Genomic DNA, 24,800 nt, shown 5'->3' with positions numbered 1-24,800 from the left:
GCTGTGGGTGTTTTGATAGGGATTGCAAATGTGTAGATTGCTTTAAGTACTATAGACATTTTAACAATATTTGTTCTTCCAATCCATGAACATGAATTGTCTTTCCATTTCTTTGTGTGGTCTTCAATTTCTTTCACCATTTCCTCTTTCTAATCATTAGGCTGCACTGCTTCCCATATTGAAAAATAAACCAACTAATTCTAGAGCTAAATACATCTTACTTTAGGGTATTTATTGCTGTGGATTATTCATGGCATAATCCACCCATTATACTCCAGTACTGGTTAGAGGATAGGAGAGTTGTGATAGCAAATTCCCTGCAAACGTGGGCATCTGACCTACAGAAGACCCTTTTTCACAAAGTAGCACCAAAATAAGCTTCACCAAGCAAGAGTTCATAACCAAAGATCCTTCAATTGTGGGCAGGGTGGGTAAGTGTAGTCTTTGAACAAAAAGTCTCCCCTCTGGGGAAATTGTGATCCTAGAGAGAAAGAGGGAGCAAATAGCTGGCCCTCTTTCCCTCTCTGGCCCCTGGGCTCAGCTCTGGCCAAGGGCGTGTTTGTTTGGCTGTGATTCTTTTCCTTCAGTTTCCCTCTGTAGGTATCATGTTTCATGAGCTCCAGGCTCCTGCCTGTGTCAGCCTCAGCCTCTGGCTTTAATCGCTGCTCCTTGGCCAAAGCCGAGTGATGGTTTGCAAAACGACACTGATTGGATGCGTATTTGGTGGGGGCGATAGCTGGATAAGCACCTCACCAATCCCTAGCCCCCAATAAAACTGAGAGCGACACCCTCCTGGTTGGGGCCCAAACCACTGCCTTATTAAGAGAGGCCCCTTTCCTCTCTGCTCCCCACCCACACCCTTGCCACTGGCCCGCTCTTCCTATGGCAATCAGAGCTAGGCCTTGGGCCTCACAGCCTTCTTCCCGGCCCTGCTCTCCACCCACAGCTAGTTTCCTTGGACAGAAAGTACCAGAGGTTCCAGAACTCACTTCCCAACCTCTGGACCTTGAGTCCCTGTACTTAGTGGGACAGAATCTCCACTTCCTGCTGAGGTATCCCTCGAACCAGTGCCCCCTTCTTCTGTGGAGTCTCCCGTCCCCACTCTGGGGGTGGAGTGGGGTGGGGGGACACATGCATCTGGATTCTGATTGTCATCTTAGGGGGAGAGCATAATGGAGAAGTAATGACACGTTTATAAGCAACTCTCTCGGTTCATTTGTTTGTTGACTTCATAGGATCAGGATATTGGTTAGAGTGTGTGTCTCTTACAAGAGATGGAATTAAAGACAGGTTTTTAAAAAAGGATTTTATTTATTTATTTATATATTTATTTAGAGAGCATGAGCGGGGGCGGGGGGGCGCTGAAGGAGAGGGAGAATCCCAAGCAGACCCCATGCCCAGCATGGAACCCGACGCAAGGCTTGATCAGGGACCTCAAGATCATGACTTGAGCCGAAATCAAGGGTCAGACATTTAACTGACTGAGCCACCCAGGCACCCCTTAAATATGGTTTTTAAGAAGAACCAAGGACTGCCTCTTGGAAGGGAGCAGAGCAGCTCCCCAACTGGAGCCAAAGTAGCCTCCTGGGTAGGTTGTCAAATCCAGATCCTAAGAACCTCCTGGCAAGGAGAAATTGAGACTGCAGAATCTCACGCATGTGCTGAACACTGAAGTATCCCAGTTTATAACTCAGACAGCATCAGGACAGACTTGGAGAAACACATTCCAGGGAGAGATGGAATCTGACAATTTTGCATGCTAACCTGGACCGCCTCTTGGAAGAGTGAGGGAGGCAGGGCTCTTTGTCTTTGGTATGTTTGTTTTTGCTGCCAAGGTCTTGTCATGTCATGATTATTTAATATGTATGAGCCCAAGCCAGGTACTAGGGGAGTCAAAATATATTTACTATGAAATGAGACAAACTCCAGTTCTTTAAACAGCTCCAATTGTAATAATAAGACTTGAAGCTAAGCACTGTTCTATGTATTAACTCATTTCTTCTTCAGTACTGCTGTTAGCGTCCATTTCTTAGATGAAGAAACTGAGGCACGAGTGCTCTGTGACTCGCTTAAAATCACCTAGCTAGTAAAGGTCTGTGTTGAGATTTAAAGTCAGGCATTCTGGGCTTCCCCCGCTGAGCTGTGCTACTTGCTCAGGATGTTGAAGGAGGGATGGTAGCACTGATCAGGCTAGGGTTATCCGTCCCTAACCCCGAGAATCTCCACTTCCTGATAATAAAGACAACAGCTGCCAATTACAGAGGCCCTCTCTGAGATTGAGAATGGAATAGATTGAGAATAGAACTGATTTGCTGATGACTGATGTTTGTGATTTATCTTCTTGTCTATGTGCATGAGAACTGTCTTAGGACACTGTTCTGAATTGAAATTGACCACTGAGTGTGTGTGTGTGTGTGTGAAACTGAGAAGTGGGTGGGACAGCTGGGAGGCAGGGAGACGGGACAAATGGCAAAGCTCTGTGGGGTACTGTGTCCAGGGATCCAGTTCTCAGAAGCTGTCCAGGTAGACGCTCTGCTTACCAGAGGGGATCAGCCCCTGGCTGTGGGCACGCTTGTTGAAAGCCTCGGGAGAGGCACAGTCTGAGACTCATGCAAGATTAGGCATCCTAAAGGGCTGCCTGGCACAGAGAATATATTTAATTCACCCTTCCTTGTCCTTTATTTTCACTCTAGATGTGCCATGGTGATTATTTTTCTGGGGGAGAGGGAGGAATAGCACCTCCCAAGCTGGGTTGAGATCCAGCCCTACGACTAGGTTCGGGCTGTCCTCTGCCTGCCTCTCTCCTGCCTCCTGCTGTGTAGACATGGCTCCTTCAGGGCTGGGAGAAGGTGGTGGTTATGAATGTTCCCACCTGCCAAAGCTAACACCTGGGGAACCTGCAGGCACCTGACACTCACAGCTCCCTTTCAGCCTATAAGGGGGCTCTGAGGGGTCGGTTAGAGATTCCTCCCTAACTGTCCCTTTGCTAGCTTTGGAGGGCTTCTCTTACAATTTGAGGCTTCTTAAGAACGTGCTTCATCTCTAAAGGCCATCCTGAGGGCTTTCAGAGGAGAAGGAGGAGAGATTAGAAGACTTTCCCAAGCCTGGAATTGCTGTGTTTGATTGATAGGGTGAGGAGTTTTCAATCTGTAATTCTTTTGGAGTTTTCTGTGCTATGAGAGTATTCCCTGGGGCTCTCCAGATCCTTATTTAACCCAGATTATCTGCCACAGGACACTCCTGGGGCCAGCCGTGCTACAGGAGGCTTGCATGGCCTGCTGACTTACGTCATTGAGCCATGATGCAGGGATGCAAACATGGAGGGAGGGAAGGAAATTTAGAGAACCGACTAGAGGCATTTGGATTTCTCAGTGCCACCTCCAAAACTGTGTGTTGAACTGAATTGAAACTTGTCACGTTAGCATTATAATTCTAAACACTGGCCTAGCTAGGCCAGAATGATTTAATAGTTGCGTTCATGAGATCCGTGCTGGTTCCACTTCTATTCATTTGTATCCCATTGTTCCATTTCTGCGTTCATTCTGGATGCTTCTCCTCCTTCCCCAGTATCCCTCGTTGGCTTTATCCTGCACTGAACATCCAGATTTTTGTGAAAAACGGACTGTAGTGGTTACTGTAATTTGGGATCACTCCCTTCTACAAACGTTGGCTTTCAAGGGCATGAAGGATGGTTTGTGGCTAGATGTGGTTATGGAATCTGGTCCCTCCAGGCCACCCAGCTGGTGGCTGGACCCTGCTGTGCCATTCTCTGTTCCTTGTTTGGTTTGTTCAAAGCATGAGCAAATAAAAGCAAAATGTAGAGTTTCTCAGTGTAGCCAACTTAAGCTTGTTTTTTTTTTTTTTTTTACATTTAACCTAATTTTATTCATGCTTCTTAAGCTTGTTTTTATTTCCTTTCTATAAGAATTGCTCATTATTTCTACAAATGCCATCAGTTTTATCCAAGTGAAAACCCAGTTTTAGCTCCATAACACCATGGATATAAGCCTAATTGCCGAGGCTGGTAACATTCTTAGGCATAAAATGCCAAGATTTTTGGATGTGCAAACAAATAGTTTAGATAATGCTCAGAAAGATCTCTTCCTCCTTTTTAGCTTCTTTTCTCACTTGCCCTGTTGTATCAATTGGGATGTGGCTGAATTAGTTAGAAAGTGATAGCCCACACATGCCCCGACTATAACCATAAGCATCTTTGAACAAATGTTGTTACTCACGAGAGAGCTTCTTTAAACGGCCACGGACCATACAGAGGTGGGCATCCAGCACATTCACAGTGACCATGACTTTGCCCTGAGACTCTTCACCATGCTTCTTGTTTCCAGTATTGCAGGATTCTAACCTTAAGATTTGCTTTCCTGTTTTCAACCTTAGCTCACCCCACACTTGATGTTCCGCAGCAATATCCTGGCTTCCCCTGGCAACACTATATTCTGCCACTTTGGGTAAATGTGCTCCATCTTATCAGCCCTGGACCCTATACTCAGGCTTGGGACCTCCTGAATGCTATGCCTCTTGGGCTATTATGGACCCCACAGCCATGGCCTAGATACTTTTGTATGTCATGACCCTTCTCAGGGAGCTAAATCGATATATATGATATAAGGATATATATGATATCCTTGGCTTAGCTCCCTGAGAAGGGTCATGACATACAAAAGTATCTAGTAAGCGCCATATTGGAGATTCACACCCAGGGGACTGTTTTGTCCCTGGGAAGCCTGAGACTTCGGGACTCTAGGATTATAGGAGTGGTGTTGAGCTTTCAGGATTTTTTTTTTTTAAAGATTTTATTTATTTGAGAGAGAGAATGAGATAGAGCACGAGAGAGGGGAGGGCCAGAGGGAAAAGCAGACTCCCCGCCGAGCAGGGAGCCCGATGCGGGACTCGATCCCGGGACCCCAGGATCATGACCTGAGCCGAAGGCAGTCGCTTAACCAACTGAGCCACCCAGGCGCCCGAGCTTTCAGGATTTTTATCACATGATGTCAGCCTTGGGACCCTGGTGTCCATGCAGACTTATATACAAGAGGAAGTATTTGCGTAGAAGGATGAGCATGCTTGGGTTGGGTCATTCATTCTTTTATTAAATGGACGGTAAATATGTATGTCTGTTAAAGTGTACATTCAAACCAAAATTTTGGAAGCCCTGGGACTGTAGGACTCTAATATTGGGATTTGAGACCATGACAAGCTGTTAGAGGAGATGATTCTGAGGGGCTGCAGCTATGAGATGTTGCTCAGTCATTAGTCACCTGTAGGGCACTGTGGGGACATGCAGAGTCCAGGCCCCCAAAATGCTTAGAGCTACTGAGACAGAAAAAGAAACTATATGCTGTGTGATTCAAACCTGTGTTTTCTTTTCCGTATTCTGTCTTCTGTGTGTGTCATGGTGAAACCAAATAAGACAAACACTGAGCAGTATTGGCTTACATTTCAGTGGTATTCAAGACCCTTATAAATAATTTAGGGCTTGGGGAGATCAGGACACAAGAGAAGGAACTGAAAAACAGAGGTAATTTACTAATGTATGTTTATAGATTCAAACACTTCAAGAACTGGGACTTTATGACTGACACCAGTAGATCTAACTATTCTTTACAACTATTAAGTGGCCTTAAATAAGTTTACCATATTTTCTTGGAAAAGTGTTCAATACTACTCTCCAGATCTCACTTCTGACTGAAGCTCAAAGTTACTTTAAACGATTTAGCTGTAGTAGATTGAAGTCCTGATACATCACTTTTGGCACAGAATCTGGGCCAGACGGAGTAACATGGAAGGTAACAATGACCAGCTGTGGTGTCTGCTTGTATAGGTGGTGTGATCATGTGAGGTTCACATGTTGACAGATCAGATGACTCTTGGGCCATAAGTTATCATTGTGTGTGAAGCTTCAAATCTGCATCGGCATAAAAGAGTTCAACTCCCACAGTCCTCTGTGCCAGGCTGGTGTCAGCTCACCCTGTTTTGGACTCTAATGAACAGACACATAGATTATTAAAATTGGAAGGGATTTTAGAAGTTAGCTAGCCCAGTCTCTTGCACAGAGGATTCTTCCCTACGGTCTTCTAAATAAGATGATTTTTCAGCCCCTACTTGAACACTTCCTGTAATGGGGAGTTGATAGCCCCACAAAGAAACACACCCCAGTTTTGGATGGTTCTGATTTTTAGGATGTCCCCCCCTTATGTTCGGTTGAGATCTGCCTCTCTGCAACTTCCTTAGTTATGACTTTGAAGCTCTGTTGTGTGATTTAAATGCCTCTAGCTCAGGAGAGTGCATCATGTATTTGAAGACCATCAACTTCTAGTGAAGTCTTTTTTTTTTTTTTTTTTTTTTGCCAGGTGAAACATTCCAAGGTCCTTCAATGAATCCTCTTATTTTCCTTATAGGGAAACCACTTCTCCCCTTTTCCCACTTGAGCCTGTGGACTCTAGAGACTCTGCTCTCTTGTCACAGAGTTCAACACACCCTCCCTGAGGAAAGTCTCATTCTTCTTATGGCTCTAGCTGTGTAGTCTGGAGTTCTTCTTTCTCCTCTTTTCTTAGTTTCTTCCCAGCATCCTCACCACAGGCATTATTGGGCACAAAGTACTGAATCACATTCCTTGCTTTTGCTTTTTTGTAAACACTGTCACCCTTCCTTCCTGACATTTTCTTTTGAAAATTTTTAACTTCTCCCATCAGCTGGGACAAAGAGATATACTTTGTTGGGCCCTTTTCTTTCTCCTCTAGCTATAAAATCAGATTGTATTTACAGCTCCTGGAACCAGTGACTTAAAAAAGACCAAGAACAATATAAAGTCTTATAGAACTTCTTGTAGAAGTTGGCTGCCCAACTGGATTCACAAGTGGGGCTTTGAGTATAGACCATTTACTGAATGTCTGTCGCTACTAAAGTCTCTGGGTATGGAGTTTGTTGATGTGGGCTTAAAAAAAAGTAGCTGCTTCTGGCCACAGAATCATTTTTTCTAGATATGTCTCCTCAGGCAATAGGTGAAGGGGATCGAGAAGTACAAACTTTCAGTTATAAAACAAGTCACAGGGATGAAAAATGCAGCCTAGGGAATAGAGTCAATGATGTTGTAATAGCATTGTTTGGTGACAGATGGTGACTATACTTATTGTGGTGAGCACTGAGTAATGTACAGAATTGTTGAATCATTATGTTGTACACCTGAAACTGATATACACTACATGTTAATTATAATTCAAAAAAAGTAGCTGTTTCTACACACAGTTTAGATTTTATCTTCTAACTATTTCAATCCCATGATTCTCGTTCTCCTCTCAATAGCTATAGCTTTTTTTAAAATGATTTATTTATTTATTTATTTATTTGAGAGAGAGAGGGAATGAGTCAGGGGAGGGGCAGAGGGAGCGAGAGAGGGAGAAGCAGACTCCTTGCTGAGCAGGGAGCCCGATGAGGGGCTTGATCCCAGGACCCTGAGATCATGACCTGAGCCAAAACCAAGAGTTGGACCTCAACTGACTGAGCCACCCAGGTGCCCCAGCTCTAGCTCTTTTATTTTCCACTATAGATTGTCGTCACATGAACTTTGGAAATGCTCATTGTCCACAAGGAACAGAATATGAGAGAGGGCATGTCCTTGGTATGTCATTCGTTTTACAGATTAAGAGACAGAATGTCAGGGAGAATATTGGGCTCATCCAAGTTTACACCATTAGTTGAGTAGCTGGTCAGGTGCCATTTCTGTTGAACCATTCAGCTAGCTCACTCTCTTGGCTTTTGTAGAAAAAGAGGCTTAAACTGTGGCATTTCTGATCTACATTTTGTGTGTGTGTTCACAGGCATACCTCGTTTCATTGTGCTTTGCTTTATCACACTTTGCAGATATGTTTTTTACAGATGGAAGGTTTGTGGCACCCCTGTGTCGAGCAAGTATATTGACGCCATTTTCCCAACAGGTTTTGCTCACTTTGTGTCTCTGGGCCACATTTTGGTAATTCTCACAGTATTTCAAACTTTTTCATTGTTATTATATTTGTCGTGGTGATCTGTGATCAGTGGTTATGACTCACTGAAAGCTCAGATGATGGTTAGCTTTTTTTTAGCAATAAATTATCTTTAATTAAGGTATGTACTTTTTAAAGACACAATGCTATTGCACACTTAATAGACTACAGAATAGTGTAAACATAACTTATATACACTGGGAAACCAACAAATTCATTTGACTCCCCTTATTGCGGTATTAGCTTTATTGTGGTGGTCTGGAACCAGACCTACAATGTCCTAAGGTACGCCTATATACAGCTTTTCCTCTTTCCCACCCAGCACATTGTCTGGTGTGTGATAAGTTGTCCATAAATGCTGGTTAAGGAATGTTTGGAGCCTTTTATCCTTTTAAAAGTTGGGAATACATTTAAGGGAAAAGGATCACAGTGAGCCATGAGGAATATAGTACACCCAGGGAAGTTAGTCTGTGAAGTTTGTTTGGAAATATATGAAGCATGGTGTGGAGTGCCATGGTGCCTACAAAGGATCTATAACTCAGTCCCTGATCTCAGTGAGTTTATAATCAGATAAATATAGTTGGCCCTATATTTATCTGGGATAAAATAGTGGGATAAAAACAGTGACAAGACTGAATCATATGAAAAAATTAACTTCCAGTCCAAGGCAGAATGTCATCAACATCAGCGAGGAGTTAAGAGAAGGGAAGATAATGGAGAGCTTGCTGTTGTGTTGTTGTTCTCGGTAGAAGGGTGATGGGGAGGGAGGAAGGAAGCCAGATGGAAAATGAGAAATAGATAGGTTTCTAGGACAGTCTTGTCCATTTAGTACCAGCCACAAGTGGCAAAAGGGCCACAAACCCACAGTCCACTTAAGTTCCTGAGAGCACTTGAGAAGGAAAGACAACAAATGCTTATGGATGCCTACTGTACGTCAAGTCAACAGATATGTCCCAAGTGCCTGCTCCATGGCAGGCACTGTGTTAGGTGTTAGGGATTCAACAGTGACCAACAGAGAAAGGTCTCAGTTCATGGAGCCTAAATTCAAGTGCAGGCCGGCCACGTGGTCCGAACCAGACATTCCAGGTCCTGGTTTTCATGTTCAGTGGATTTTTGTAGCAGCTTCTTCCCTCGCAGCACCCAACCCCAGCCTTTTCTGAAGACTAACTTCCGCTTGCCTAGCTCTGTCCTCTGTGAGCGCGTGGGGATCCCCACGAGATTGGTGATGCACTTTCCGGCAGTAGCTGCCGGGCAGGATCCTGGCAAAAGGAGCTCCATCCTTCATTTGACTTCAGACCTTCCACTTTCCTTTAAAATGTCTGACTGACATGGTGATTGAGAAACCATGTCCGGCAAAGGACCTCAAGCTTAGGAAAGAGTTGCCCATGGGTGTTTGCTGTCAAACACAAATTATTGGCAAATCTCCTCTCAACTTCCTTTTCTGGCAGAGGCACCTATTAGGGGATCAGGGTCTGGAGTGGCATGGTGGTGAAAGAGCATCTGTCTGCCCCTAAGCCCTATCTGTCCTGACATATGTGTCGCCTACTTTCCCTAATCACTAGGGGATGCCTTGGAGCAGCAGGGTCTGCCAACCAGAGAGAGGGACAGGGAGGAGGAGTCAGGTTTTCGGGATGAGGGTACGCATATGGCCCTACTCACTGTCTGTGTGGAGGATTGCTCAGTGTGCATGCCGTTCATCCTGACTTGGTCCATACCAACACCAAACAACTATATGATAAGACCTCTGAACAGCCGCAGGTCATTTTACAGAATATGAGTTTAGTAGGGACCCTCTGTGGTGAGCTGAACAGCAGAATTCTTGCTTCTAGACCTTCTAGGGTGTGCCAGATCCCCCTGAAGGTTTGCCCTGTGGCTTTGGGGAAGTCCGGAGGGACAAAGTATCTGGCTCCAGGCCTCTCCACATTGCCCACCCACTCTTTCCCAGCTGATGAATGCTTGTTGTTCTGCTTTGTGGGCGCCTCCCAGGACCAGGGGGAGGCTCGCCTCATTTCTGTGGAGACCTTTGGCTGGACTTCTCTGCCTCTCCCAGAGGTGAGAGACTGCGGTTCCTGTAGCCTCAGGCTTGGCACCAACTCATCTCTGGTGGATCTAGGACCCAGGTCTCCAATCTCACAATGGCTAGGGCCTCTTTGTCCCAGAGTGACCTCTCGGGCTCTCCCGCTGACTGGCTCTTCACAGCCCCTGCCATTGGTGATTTTCATTCCAGATATGAGCCAATGGATTCCTGAAAGGGACTCTGTGGGCTTCTCTCTCCATCTCCGCTCTGGCCTCGGTCTGGCGGCGCTCTCCTCTGTGGGCTGGACAGGGGATGATGATGGACGCGGGCTGCCCGTTGTTTTTGTTTAGTGATATTTAAAGCAACCAAAGCTCTCATTACTATAATACAGTATGTGCCCGGGCCGGAGGGAGGAGCAGAATCCCTCCTGGATCAGGGGGCAATTCTGTTAGGTTGTGGTCAGTCTGGGGACACGTTTGGCACCACGCCTGATGGAATTCAGCGTGTCAGGGCTGAGAGGGGCCTCAGAGCAACTCCACTCTTTCTCATCCCAACCTCTCATTTGAACAAGGGGGAGGCTGAGTCCAGTCAGGGAAGGGGATTGCCACTCAGGTGACAGAGCAGTGAGCAGGCAGAGCTGGGACTAGAACTCAGCTCCCGAGGTGGATTTGCTGTCAGGTGGTGAAGCTTCTGTGTCTGCCCTTCTCACTTGTTCAAGATCCTTCTGAGGCCCTGAACCTAATTTTGTATTTGTAATTTTAGATGACAGTTCTTAACAAAGTAGGCCTTTCCAATTGTCCAAGCTTTGAGAGCCGTAGAAACAGCTGCCCCCTGACCAGAACTTTCTACTACCCTGAACCGACTGTGCGTGTGAATTTGAGTGGGAGGGGCACAGGCACATGTGACCACTGAGCTGTCCTGATGCTGGGATGCCAAACCCATCTCCGAGGTGAGGTACCTGAGAGGCTCCCATCGGTCAGTAGGAAACAGTGAGCACCATGGTGGAGTCAGGTGGGAATTCCCTCCTCAAGTCAGAGTCACGTGCTGGCGGTATAATGGAAATCTTGCAAGTGGAGTAGAGTTGACCATACCTTTGTGCCTGATGAGAACATCCCATCAGACTGGTAGTAGGGCTGGCTGGGGAGAACATGGCAGGCACCGCTGCAGAACCATGTCAGCCATCCTGTAAGTAACCGTAGATCGAAGGCCATTGCATTTGCTACCTGGGTGATCTTGGGCAAATTTTCTCTTCTCAGTCTTTTCATCTGTACAATGAGGATAATAATAGTAATAACCTCAGAGAGCTATTATGAGGGCCAAGTGAGGAAATTCAGGTAAAACTTAGCATGCTTCCTGGTATAGAATCTGTGTTCCATAACTGTTTATCATGTTCTCAAAAGTCCCGAGAGGTTGCAAAATATTTTTGCCCTGCAGGATCTCATAGTCTTATTGAGGAGACAAGATTTTCACACCATATGCAAGCACGATTAGGGAGCAGTAGAAGCCCCTATATGGCATCTGCTAAGGGTCTCGATGCCATGGAGTCGAGTCGAGGGAGGAGACTCCTTTAGGCTTGGAAGAAGTGCCGAACAGGAATAGGGACTAAAGGAGAAAGCCTGTGTTCTCCATCTTCCCAGCTGTTAGCTGGCCAACAGGCACTCTTGGACATTCCTGGACACTGAGGACCCCTCAGGTCACCTATTCACCCACCCAGCACCTTGCCTGCATATCTCCAGACTCTCCACTCAGCACTGAAAATTGAGAGAAGACCTTGATGAGGTCCCTCCCTTGGGGGAAGAACTCACAGCCTAGCCTCTATAGAAAGATTACAGCTAACAGATGTTATATCCACATTTATTTATATCCTGAAACCAATCATCTGAGCCCCAAGTGGGATGAGGTGAGTCAGGAGCCTGGAACAAGTTTGAAGGAAAGCACGGGTCTACTTGGTGAAAGGGCGCAACTCAAAACCCATGAGCCCTTGTTCAAAGGAGCTGGTGGGTGTGAGCCTTCTGCTGGAGGAGTGGAGTTGGTTGCTTTAAATAAGAGTGTTCTCTGACTGACGTGGAGAAGGCTCCAAGGCCAGGATGGGGCAGGCCCTTGGTTCCACACTCAGCCCTGGTGATGTGGCATCTTTGAGCTGGGCTGGGAAGTGGGAGGAGTGGGCCTGGTGGACTGGGGAGGGGGCTCTTTAGATGTCAGGGGTAAGCTCCAGGCACTGGTGACTCAATGGGGAACTTCCTGAAGGCAGATGGAGTCTGCAGATGTTCCGTACCCTTAAATAAACTTATATTTCCTACACCTCTTGCTTCAGAGGCTGCCAGTGAAAGTAGCAGAGGAGGGAGGGTCTAGCCAGCCATGTGAAGGAAGCCTGAAATGGAAAGTGTGAGAAACGGAACTCCTCTTGATGAGTGCCATTCATATTTTGGCAAGGGTTGCAGAAGCTCCAGGTACTGAAGGAATGACTTGTTGAAAGAAGGGGTAGGGACCAGGAAAGGAGCCCCAGACACTTGGTTCAAACCCAACTGATGAACGAGGCTTTTGGGCTCTGTGATTTGGGCAGAAACTCCTGGGCCATGTTTGTCCAAGGCGGTGGGGCCCATGAGCCTTGGTGTCTCTGTGTCCCTGGGGCCCCAGTTGTGTAACACCCCATGTTCCACATTGCCCTGCCAGCCCGAGAGTCAGGGCAAGATGGGGACTTGCTCACCCACTGTCTTGTTTGTTTTTCCACGTGTTTATATGCACCAGGCTTGTGTATCTCCCACCAAGATCGGGGACTGATGCTCTTTGTTGTATTGTCTTCAGGTGACCCAACTTGGCTGAACTCACTGCAGATGCCCTGGATGTGCCCTCACTGTAGTTGCTGGCCTTGTTTTCTTCTTGTGCACCATTCTACTTGTAATACCACCACTAAATAATAACTAAATGTTAGTAAGCACCTACCATCTCCCAGGCACTGCGCTGTGAGCCCTTTATATGCATCATCCCATCTAATTGTAACAGTGACATCGTTTTCAACTTGTACCCATATCTCATACTTCCCTCATCTCTAGAGAAGTACCTTTCAACTAAGAGATTAATTGATATCTGGTTGTTTAAAAGGTCTGACCTGGGGGACCTGACTGGCTTAGTTCGGAGAGCATGTGATTCTTAATGTTGGGGTCGTGAGCTCAAACCCCACGTTTGGTGTGGAGCCTACTTAAAAATAAAATAATAAATACATAAATAAACCAATAAATAAAGGGTCTGACCTATATTATGGCTGAAGCTTTCATCACAGAATATGGTTGCAGGGGCCTAAGAGGTGAAATCCTCCCTTCCTGCCTCCTTCAGCTGATGGTCTCAGAGAAGGAGAGGGATCTCCCAGCTCTTTGTGGCAAAAACCCAGTGGTTAGCCCACCTGTCGGGAGGGCCTGGGGATGGGAAGGGAAAGACACTTAGATTGCTTTGCTGAAAGGGGAGGTCCTGGCTGGTGTCTGGGAAAGAGGATCCAAGTCTCCCTCTGTGGAGAACCTCCTGCAGAACAGAAAGCAGGGTTCGCTGGCATCACACTAATCTCCTCTGGGGTTCTGGAGAGTTTCCTATGGCTGGATGAGATAGAATCTGTTCACGTCCCAGAGATGCTGCGAGTCCATGTTGACGGGGCTTATGCAGGAGGCAAGCAGCCCGATAGCTCTGCATTATTAAGGGACCAGCACGGCCAGGGACCCCCAGAGTAGGGCACAACCAGTGCAAGCTCTCGGCCTCACTGGCTTTGGGTGGTGGGTTGGAAGTTGTTAGGAGGTGTGTGCGATCACACACAGGGACAGAACAGCCCTTCCCCGAACAGCGTGATCTCGTCACTGTCCCCCCGGATGTGGCCACCGCTCAGCTCTCCTCGGCCCCAGGCTGGTTTCTGCTGGGCTGGTTCACAGTTCAGCATGCGGGTCTTTTGTGACTTCCAAATGACTGCAGGTGAAGGACAAAGTTGATTGCTCCCGAGGCAGAGCCACTCACAGGATGCACCCAGCATGCTTTAGCGTGCCGGTCCAAGGCAAGTCTGTGGTGTTGTTCTCGCCGGTTTTATTACCATTGAGGTGACCGGTCAATCAACCCTCAGTGTTTTCTGAGTCCCCCCATGTAGGTGCTAGCTGATACCAAAAAGAAAGGCGTGGAGGAGGGAAGCGTGCTTTTTGCCTCGAACTTGCAAATTTATTGAGGAGACAAGGTGTAGGCACAGTAAAAATAAAGCAGAAATACAGATAAACACAGACATTTGGAGCCGGGCAGTGTTCTAAGCACTTCCTGGGTGATGGTAACTCATTCCGTCCGCACGATCCTCCTCTAGGAGCAGGGTGCCATTACTGCCCTCACTTTGCAGGTGAGGAAACAGGTACCAAGGTTCCGGTGTGCGGCCAGGTCCACACAGCCCATGGAGGAGGACACACGATTGAGACCCAGCAAGGGTGGCTTTGGCAAGGTGACTGAGAAGGAGCCACCAGGGAGGTCGGAGGCAGAGTACCGGGTTCCGGGGCCCAGGGGCCACAGGAAGCGGTGGCCCCACTGGGTCAGGTGCTGCTCCCAGAGTCACGGTGGAGCCCCCCACTCCCCCCGGGAAAGGCATCTGATATGTAGACACTGCCTTTAACCTCACGCCTGGAATTGAGGAGAGAGATGCCTCCCCTGCTCCCCATTATCCCCCATGTGACCCCTTTTATGTGGCCTACGTCTTCTTCCGAGGCATTTGAGGCGATGGGAAGATTGGCCATAAGGAAAAACGAGGCAACCTCCAAAAACTGATACCTGGGCGCCGGGGTGGCTCAGTCGTTAGGCGTCTGCCTTCGGCTCGGGTCGTGATCCCGGGGTCCTGGGATGGAGCCCCACATCGGGCTCCCTGCTCCGCGGGAAGCCTGCTTCTCCCTCTCCCACTCCCCCTGCTTGTGCTCCCTCTCTCGCTGTGTCTCTCTCTGTCCTATAAATAAATAAATAAAATCTTAAAAAAAGGGGCGCCTGGGTGGCTCAGTCGTTAGGTGTCTGCCTTCGGCTCAGGTCATGATCCCAGGATCCTGGGATGGAGCCCCACATCAGGTTCCCTGCTCGGCGGGAAGCCTGCTTCTCCCCCTGTCTGTGCTCACTCGATCACGCTCTCTCTCTCTCTCTGTCAAATAAATAAAATCTTAAAAAAAGGGGCGCCTGGGTGGCTTAGTCTTAAGCGGCTGCCTTCGGCTCAGGTCATGATCCCAGGGTCCTGGGGCCGAGCCCCGCATCGGGCTCCCTGCTCGGCGGGAGGCCTGCTTCTCCCTCTCCCATTCCCCCTGCTTGTGCTCCCTCTCTCACTGTGTCTCTCTCTGTCCTATAAATAAATAAATAAAATCTTAAAAAAAAACAACCAATACCTGTGTTTGTGGGAGGCTAGGCCTCACTCAAGGAGGTTGTTCCAGTTACTTCTTACTGTGCAGTCACCTCACAGTGTAAAAGGAGCACCAACCACATCACTGTTACCATCCCTCATGCTCCTGAGGTGACTGGGCTCAGCGAGGCTGTGCTTGCAGCAGAGTAGGGGGGCCTCCAGTCATTCTCGGCGTGAGAGCGGAGGTTCCTATTCGCTGGGACTTCGGCGAGGACTGTGGGCCCGAACACCTGCAGGCCATGGTTTCCCACGGGGCCTGGGCTCCCTGGTGGCCTCGCAGCCAGGTTCCCTGGGCAGCTGTGCTGAGAGAGAGAGAGAGCGAGCGAGAGCCGAGTGGAGGTGTACGCCCTTCTGGGACGCAGCTCTGAAGTCCCATAACCATCACGTTTCCTGCATTCTGTTAGCGGCAAGTCACTCCCCCGAGCCTGTTCAAGAGGAGCGAAATGGGGTACCTGCCCTCGCTAGGAGAAGGGGGCAAAATTTGTGGACGCACTGGAAAACCACCGCAGGGATTTTCCACGTAACTTCACTCTGGTTTAAAGAAATCAGTTATCCCAGACAGGGCCTAAGGACGGTGTGCGTGCTTGGAGTTTTGGGAAGGAAAAGAGGAGGTAGGGCTGGGACAGGCGGTGCTGACAGGAGAGCAGAGCTGGGGAGAGACTGTGGATGACCAGGGGCCGGGCCCTGCCTCTGACCGGTGGTCGCCTGTGACGAGGCCTCTCTGCTTCTCGGGCTGCCCTACTTTCCTCACCTTTAACCAGAGGGGATCTAGATGGGTGAGCTCTCGGGTCTCCTAAGCTCCCACTGGGGTGGGTCCGTAATTTTGAGGACTAGTGTCTTTCCTTCGTAACCTCCAAACCCTCGGACCCCTAGTCCCTCACACCAACCTTCCTGTGCCCAGTAACGCAGACAGGCAGTCCTCTGTGCCCCAGCACGCATGCTGGGGGTGTGAGGAGCCTGGGACAGAGCGTGGGATGGGGGAAGGAATGGGGGGCTGCGTGGGAAAATGCTCAAGTGCACGATGTTGGAAGTCCGGGATGGCAGGGAACTATCTAAACGAAAAACCAGGGATTGCTGGAGCTCAGCGAGGCGAAGTGAGCTGCCCAAGGACTCAGCAGGCCCAGGGGACTGGGTCACAGGTCTTTCTGGGTTGAGAAAATGCCCTGCTTTCACCTATGTATTTCCTCTCCTTCTTCCTCCTGCTCATAGTGTGAAGGCATTAGATCTGATGTCCTGAATGCTTCTGATCTAGAAAGTAACATCAAATGATGCCACACAGTCAGTGTTCTGTGCTCCATTCTGTCCCGGGTGGGGGGAATGTCTTAGGTGGCAGGGACCTCACTCAGCATCCTCTCCTGTCCCCAGAGGCCGAGGGAGAGAAAATGACAGCTACCTGGCTTTCCCCTCACCTCAATGACAGACTCAAGTTGTCTCCATTTTACAGTCCAAGGAGGAGAGGAGTGAAGTGCGCGTCTAACCAAGGCAGCAGGATCCGGGCTCGCTGTCTCACCGCCTCTGAGCTGTGAGGGTTACCTCGGCTAGTCTGGGGCCTGTCCTGTGTGTAAACACTCACAGATCGGGCCATTCGGGGCCTCTGGCTTAGCACTGTGGGCCACACTTTGAGAAGCATGAGATGGAGCTTCTCAGAGGCAGGATGAGAGTGAGGAAGGCTTCAGTAAGTTTTGGGGAGCCAAATAACACAAGGCTGGCTGGTGTGTGAGCGTGTTCACGCATGCACATGTGTGTGTGTGTGTGTGTGTGTGTGTGTGTGTGTGTTTGGGGGCCCATCTCTTGCCAAAACCAGGCTCATTTCTGCATATTTGTTTGCTGAGCATTAAACACTCCAAAGATTGCTTTCGATTTGTTGAATCTGAAATGAAAATGAGTCAGCAGAGAGGAAAAACAAGCCTGAAGGCCCAGAATGGCCCCTGAGTGAAAATATACAGCTCTAAAGCAAGTGGGTTTTCTTCTCCCCTTCCCCCCCCCACCCCCCCAGGTCCGAATCTCACACACACACAGACACAAGACACAGGTCAGGGATCATGACCTGAGCTGAAGGCACTTAACCAACACAGCTGTGTGCACCCCGCCTCGTGCATCGGCCCCGGAGACCTTATCTCTGTGCCCTTCCCACTCCTGCCCGGCGGAGCCCCGCCCTTTCCTGCTAAAAAGGCCTGTCTTTAGGTGGAGGGGCCCAGGCTGGAGGCTATAGATAATTTTCTGAGAGGGCAGACACTTCCTCTTCAGACCCTATCACAGGCTCCGCAGGAAGATCTCCGCTGGAAATCTGTGACTTTTTATTCCTTTTTATTCCGCCCCCCCCCACCGCCGCCCCCCAAGGGGTGGTCACTTCACGTTGTCTCCAGCTTTTGCATCTGGGAAGACAGACTGTCCAGGGAGAAGGCCCATCTCCCAAAGCAGATGTGCCTCGCTTCATACCCAGGCTGTATTCCTGAAAACTCGATCACGACCTGGATTTAAGTATATGGAATCATATTTTAAATGTACCGGAAGGATTTTCTGTTCAAGGGAACCCGGCACTGGATCCTTGTGTAAAGTGAAGAACTGTTTTGTAATGCGGAGCCTCACTCAGTGATTTATGAGTTCAGTAAGTAGACGGAACATTTTTGTATGCTGAATGTTAGTGTAATCGTACACTGTGGAAACTTGTTATTCAAAGGTACCTGGCACTTCAGTGTTGTGCAAAGAATTATTCCGTAATGTGGATAAGCATTTCATGATTGATGAGTTTGGCGAATTCAGACACTTCTTAAAGTGGGGGATACTGCTAGTTCTGCTTCAGAGAAAAAGACTGTTTGTGCTAATATTCAGACTTGGGGGAAGAAGAAAGCTCTACTGTCTGTAAGTTAGGGTCACTTCAAAGGTACTTGGGAGGAAGAGAAGTGCTCGAAGTTTCCATCCATTTTAGGGCAAGAGGTCCCAAGGGTTGCCTGCTCTCCCTAACTTGCCATATTATCACAGAGCAGAAACGATGGTGCTTTTTTCCCCCCACATAAATGCAGTTACCTCTGATAGCTACATTTCTAAAAGTGTTTCTCTTTATATTTAAATATGTATCATCTAAATATCTATCTATCTATCTATCTATCTATCTATCTATCTATCTATCTATCATCTATCATGTGTATTCAATTCTATAATAAAGGAAGAGACAAGGCACAGGGCTCGTGTTTGGGAGCCCTGAAAGGCTGTTGCTCGACCAGTATAGAGTGAGACACTTGACCATGCTGCTCACCCTTGCTCACTCAGCAGCCCAAAGGCATTTCAGACCCCTCTCCTCTGTGCTCCATCCTCGCTCACCACCCTGTTTGGGCCCTAGAGTAGAGCCTGTTACTAGGGAAACTGTGTAACTTTTCAAGGCAGTTGGAGAAGAGGAGTGTGTTCGTCCCCAGGTGTTATGACCTGGAGTTGCGGGCGACATGGGACTGACCAGGAGCGAGCCCTCCCTGTGTGAACAAACTCTCCATAGGACGGGATGGTGTCAGGCAGAATGTGCCGATGACTTGCTTTTTCACCATAATGTGGCTCTGTATTTCAGAAGGAGGCTTTTAGAAGTTCACCCAATTACCGAGACAACTTGTAAGAAGTTTGACCTTCTAGATTCTTGGTTGGTTTGTTTGTTTTCATTCTTGCTAATTTCTAGTTGTGGCTGCCACACTCCCATCTACCTTGCATTTGCTTCCTGGTTTTCCTGATGGCTTTGCCCCACAGCTTGTGCAGATCCTGGTGTGGGCAGACCTGACATGGAGAGCCAACTGTCTCCCGTCAGGCCTGGGGAGTCCTGGCCCTATGGAGTCAGTTTGGAGTGTGTGTTCATCCAGCTTGGCTAGGGAAGGGGATTTTGACTGTGAAGAGGGAAGTGGGTTCTTTATTACAAGGGACACATTCTTTCTTTTTTTTTTTTTTTTAAGATTTTATTTATTTATTTGAGAGAGAAAGAATGAGACAGAGAGAGAGCATGAGAGGGGAAGGGTCAGAGGGAGAAGCAGACTCCCTGGTGAGCAGGGAGCCTGATGTGGGACTCGATCCTGGGACTCCAGGATCATGACCTGAGCTGAAGGCAGTCACTTAACCAACTGAGCCACCCAGGCACCCGGGACACATTCTTTCTGAGCTACATATCCATTGATATTCTTTGGAAAATATTGGGCCGTGAGTAGGTAGAGTGACATCAGTCCTTACTTTCCTACTTTGTAAAGGGAGGTGTTAATCTTTCTCCTTAGGATTTTTGTTAAGGCCCAGTAATAACGCATTTATAAACACCTACTGAAGTGCAAGTGTTCTAAAAAAACAAAGTAAGGTATAAGCAGCAATTCTCAATGGTTTTTTTTGCTTCTACTTTATTCACGTGTAAGATGTACTAATCAACAATCCCGCTCAGTCCCACAAGTGATTCTTCAGATATGAGTTCCCCATGTACCTCTAACCTCTGGGATATGCATGATTGGTTGGAAAGCACCCTCCAGATGCTGATAGACTGCCCCTGGGAAATTGCTTTAGGTCAGAAAAACCAATATAAAAGACATTAACAAGGAACATATTTTCCTTGTTAAGAATCAAAACACGACCAGTAAGGCTAGGGTTTCCTTTTGATCACCATTCCCAGTCTCCTCTGCCAAGCACTCCAATCTCCAGTGAGGGGCCTACTGTTACCAGCACTGTCTCCTGAGGGTCCTCGCTCCGCCTCTACTTACCCTCTTATTTGAGCACTGGAGTGAGTACCAGAGTGAAGCTTGTTATTAGCATGGGGTTTACCCTTCTAGAGCTTTTGTGTATGTAAATGTATGTGAGTGTGTGTGTGTGCTTACCCATAAATACAGTGTGCTTTACATAAATCTTGTAACCTCTTTGTTCATCCAAACACATGTTATGGACACCTACCCATATAACTACCCAGCTCATGCTTTTAAAGTCTTGCATAGTATTTCACAGTAGGAATATATCATAGTTTCTAGCATTCCCCTCTTCATAGAAATCTCCCCATGTTTTTGTTATTTAAAAAAAATTTCGTGCCAACAGTGTCTTCACATCCTCGAGAACACATTTCTCTCTCTCTCTCCTTTTTTTTTTTTTTTGATACTAGCCATCCTGACAGGTGTGGAGTGATACCTCATTGTGGTTTTGATTTGCATTTCCCTGATGATTAGTGATGTTAAGCATTCTTTTCTTATATCTGTTGGCCATTTGTATGTCTTCTTTGGAGAGACTCAAGTCCTTAACCCATTTTAAAATTGGGTTATTAATCCCTTATCAGATGTATACTTTATGAATATTTTCTCCCATTGTATGGATTGCGTTTCACTCTGTTGATGGTTTCCTTTGCTGTGCGGAAGCTTTTTAGTTTGGCGTAGTCTTGTTTGTTTATTTTTGTTGTTGTTGCCTCTGCTTTTGGTGTCATATCTATGAAATCATTGCCAAGGCCAATGTCATGAAGCTTTTCCCGTATGTTTTCTAACAGGAGTTTTAAAGTTTCAGGTCTTACATACAAGTCTTTAGTCCATTTTGAGTTGATCTTTGTGTGTGGTGTAAGATAACGGTCCAATTCCAGTCTTTTACATGTGGGTATCTGGTTTTCTTAATGCCATTTTTTGAGGAGACTATCCTTTCCCCACTGTGTATTCGTGGCACACTTCTTGAACATAAGTTGGCCACAGCCACTATGGAAACCAGTATGGAGGTTCCTTAAAAGATTTAAAAATAGAACTACCATATAATTCAGTAATCCTACCTCTGGGTATTTTTTCAAAAGAATTGAAATCAGGATCTTGAAGAGGTATTAGCACTCCCACGTTCATAGCAGTACTGTTCACAATAGCTAAGATGTGGAGACAATCTAGATATCTGTTGATACATGAATGAATTAAAAATGTGGTATATACACACAATGGAAGATTATTCAGCCTTTAAAAAGAAGGACATTCTGTAATATCAACAACATTGATGAACCTTTAGGACATTATGTTAAGTGAAATAAACCAGTTACAGAAGGACAAATACTGAATAATTCTACTATATTAGGGATCTAAAATAGTCAAATTTATCTAATGAGAGAGTGGAATGGTGGTTGCCAGGACAACAGGCATAAAATTAAGATTGAGCAAGATGAATAAATTCTAGAAATCTGATGTACAACATTGTACCTACAGTCAATAACATATTGAATACTAAAAAATTTGTTAAGAGGGTAGATCTTATGTTAAGTGTTCTTACCACAATGAAATAAAGTAAAATTTAAAAAATATTGCAAAGCAATTCTTTGTACACACACTCATTGTGCAGATACATAAGTCTCTCTCTAGGGTAACTAATAATAAGTGGAATATATGGAGCATAGGTTATTATTTTGTTATAAAACATCAAATAACTATCTTAGCCTGCTGTTAAGTTTATGATGCTTTTGGTCTCAAAGACATTTAACATTTTGATGGAGATTTTTATCGTTTGTTTTTGTTTTTGGATTTTGTTTTCTGTCTCATTTGTGCAGGCCTTTCTTACAGTGATCTTCTAGCAAATGCTCCTGTACTTTCTTGAAATACTGTTAGAGTTCTACTTCTACATTTTGGGCTTTCTCTTTTGTGTGTGAGGTATGGATATACCTTTATTTGTTTCTGAATACAAATTAACCATTTCACTGATTTTAAATACCCCTTATATAATATAGTAAGTTCCCATTTATATATGAGTCTTTACTGGATCCCTATTCTCTTCATTGTTCTCTTTATATATTTCTGTGCCAATCCCACACTCAGACAGGGCTTTCCTGACCAACTTACCTGAAGTAGCCCTCATTCACTCTCTACCACCTCATCCCACTGTATTTTCTTCATGGTACATATATCCCTTTAGGGTTCTTATTTATTTCCTTGTTTGCTTGTAGATTACATGCTCCATGAGGACAGCTCCAAGCTGCCTTTTTTAGCACATGGAATAGCACCTGTAGACACTTAGAGAACAGTTACTGGAAAAAATGGATGAAAGAACACCCCCTGACTAGCGATATTTGCAGTTTGAGCTTTATTTTCAAAGCTTGAATAAATTGTCAAAGGAATTTGTACTATTAACCAAAGAAGTGGGTACAGAAGGGCCTTTCTACCTCCTTGAAGTTCTTCCATGTATGTTTGTGGGTTCCTTTCACGTGTCACATTGCTTAAATATGGAACCCTTGGAAAAACTCACTCAAAAGGGCAGAAAAGGGTGACGTACACTTATCATAAACCTTGGGTACACTTCCTTTTAGGGATTTAGTGTGGCCAGATGTAGTCACTGAATATGTGGCTTAAGGCAATCATTAATTCACGCTGCAAATATTTATCCAGCACTCCGGTAGGTGTTGAGAAAGCAATGATGAGTAGAATAAACATGGAACTTATGGGGGTGGGGGGTGAGGAAGACCCTAATTAGACATGACAGCAATAAATACATAATTAGAAACTAGGATCATTTCTATTTAGAAAAATAATAAGAAGATTTTAGTGCACGTAACAAGTAAGAGGGCCAGGGAGTATTTTACGGAGGAAGTGACTGTCGAACGGAGGTTTGATCCAGACAAAGAGAGCATGAAGCATTTTGGCAGAGGTCCTGAGGAGTGTAGCTCTGGTGACGTTGGCAGAGGCCAGATCAAAGGAGAGTGTAGTATGATGACAAAGACAAAACAAACAACAAAACCCGTGTGGATATTGGAGTAATACAAACCCTGGGTTCACATGAGTTTTGGCACCTGTCAACTGTGTAACTGGATCAGTTTTAACCTCTTCCTCCTCAATTACCTTGCTCATGAAAACTAACCTCATTGGGTTACTGTGAATATTACATGAGAGAGTCTTTGGCACATGTTAGAGATCCATGGTGTAGTTAGAGTACTTCTGTTCTTCTTTGTTTGTTAGCTGCTGACACCTTACTTTTCAGCAAGCAAAGCAGAAATAATCACTTGTTTTGGAGATTCACAGCCTGAAACCAAGTAATAGTTTCCAAAAGGAAATTCAGTCAAAAAATTTTGAACATCCAGTGAGTTCTGCTTCGTTCAGTTAAAAACCATGTTTGAGTACCTGCTTTGTACAAAATATAAAGCATTCTTTTGGAGATACAATAATAAGCTATTTTGAAGGTAATGACTACATGGATCATTTTATAACTATGTTATGGAGGACCTAATGGAGGCAAAATTAGTGTGTGTTTTGGTGAAGGGAGTGAGGTGTGAAAGACATTCCTCGTAGAAGGAACCACTGGGGAAGGTTATAGAGGGGAGACAGTCATGGCCCACAACTCGTGAGAAAGGTGCCACAAGAGAGAATTGTAGGACTCCTCTACCAAGGGAGAGGGTGGTTAGCCAAGGCAGGGTTTGCAAGGCCAAATGGTTGCTCACAAGGAGCTCGGGTCTTTGTGGAAGGACATCGTGGATCATGGCCATGGCCAGTGTTGGATTATAGCCGCGACCAAGGTCTCCAAGTTCTGCCTGTGTTTCTTTCTTGGGCATATTAGTTTGGGGACTCATTTATGGAAACACTGTGTTCCTGCTGCTGGCAGTGACGAGGCACACTGGGAGACACATATTTTAGCCCATCCAATCAATGCCATGAAACCACCCCTGACCCCTCACCATAAGGCCACTTTAGTCTTGTGTGCTTGATTAGTTTTGGCTCCATCCTTTTCAGGCATCTGAATATCTGCTTTTTTTTTTAATGACTTTTTTTGAGGAGGGCAGGTCAGAGCTCTACTGCCTAGAAAATATCATAGAAAGCTTCTGTTTCCTCAAAAGGGGTCTTGGCTCTGTTAGCGTATTATTTACTCCATCCCCACTATAGCCTATTATAATCCTACTCAGCCTTCAAGAACCTGATCAGATCAGATTTCTCCATGAAGCCTTCTTTAATCACCCTAGCTGAATGGATTTTGTCTCCCTTTATAATTATGTATTATTTATAACAGTAGATCCAATGTTTGGATTAGTGTTACCTGGTGGAAACTTTTGGATAAAATTTCTATTCTCAAACAGTTTTATGCTTACAGAATCAATGCAAAGATAGTGCATAGAATTCCTGTTTCCCCAACACCCAGTTTCCCCTATTATTAACATCTGACATTAGTACAGTACCTTTGTCATAGTGAAAGAGCCAATGTTGATACATTATTATTAACTAAAGTCTGTACTTCATTCAGATGTCCTCAGTTTTCCCCTATGTCCTTTATCTGTTCCATGGTCATCACCGAGGATGCCATGTTACATGTGGTTGTTATATCTCCTTAGCCTCCCTTAGCTGGGACAGTTTCTTGGGACTTTCTTGTATTTGTGATCTTGACAGTTTTGGGGATGACTCAATAGGAATTTTGTAGAATGTCCCTAAATTGGGATTGGTCTGATGTTTTTCTTATGATTAGA

The 24,800-nt window shown here is 46.1% G+C and overlaps 1 protein-coding gene across 3 annotated transcripts in view; it reads left to right on the top strand.

Annotated features, from left to right (window-relative positions):
- Positions 1-24,800, top strand: part of DDR2 (discoidin domain receptor tyrosine kinase 2) — a 152,971-nt gene that overhangs the window by 66,173 nt on the left and 61,998 nt on the right. Inside the window, exon 1 of one of the 3 annotated variants that reach the window (XM_081825231.1) lies at positions 17,572-18,011. The exons of the other annotated variants lie outside the window; for them this stretch is intronic. Within the exon in view, the coding sequence (XP_081681357.1) occupies positions 18,003-18,011 (9 nt within the window). The 5' untranslated portion in view covers positions 17,572-18,002. Of the gene's footprint in view, positions 1-17,571; positions 18,012-24,800 lie in introns of those variants that run through there. 3 annotated transcript variants of the gene reach the window in all.

The sequence above is a fragment of the Leptonychotes weddellii genome, chromosome 6 (assembly GCF_054177405.1).
Source record: "Leptonychotes weddellii isolate Sample4059 chromosome 6, ASM5417740v2, whole genome shotgun sequence".
Classification (NCBI taxonomy): domain Eukaryota; kingdom Metazoa; phylum Chordata; class Mammalia; order Carnivora; family Phocidae; genus Leptonychotes; species Leptonychotes weddellii.
Note: the sequence above shows the minus strand (reverse complement) of the source record. Positions and strands in the feature narration are given on the sequence as shown.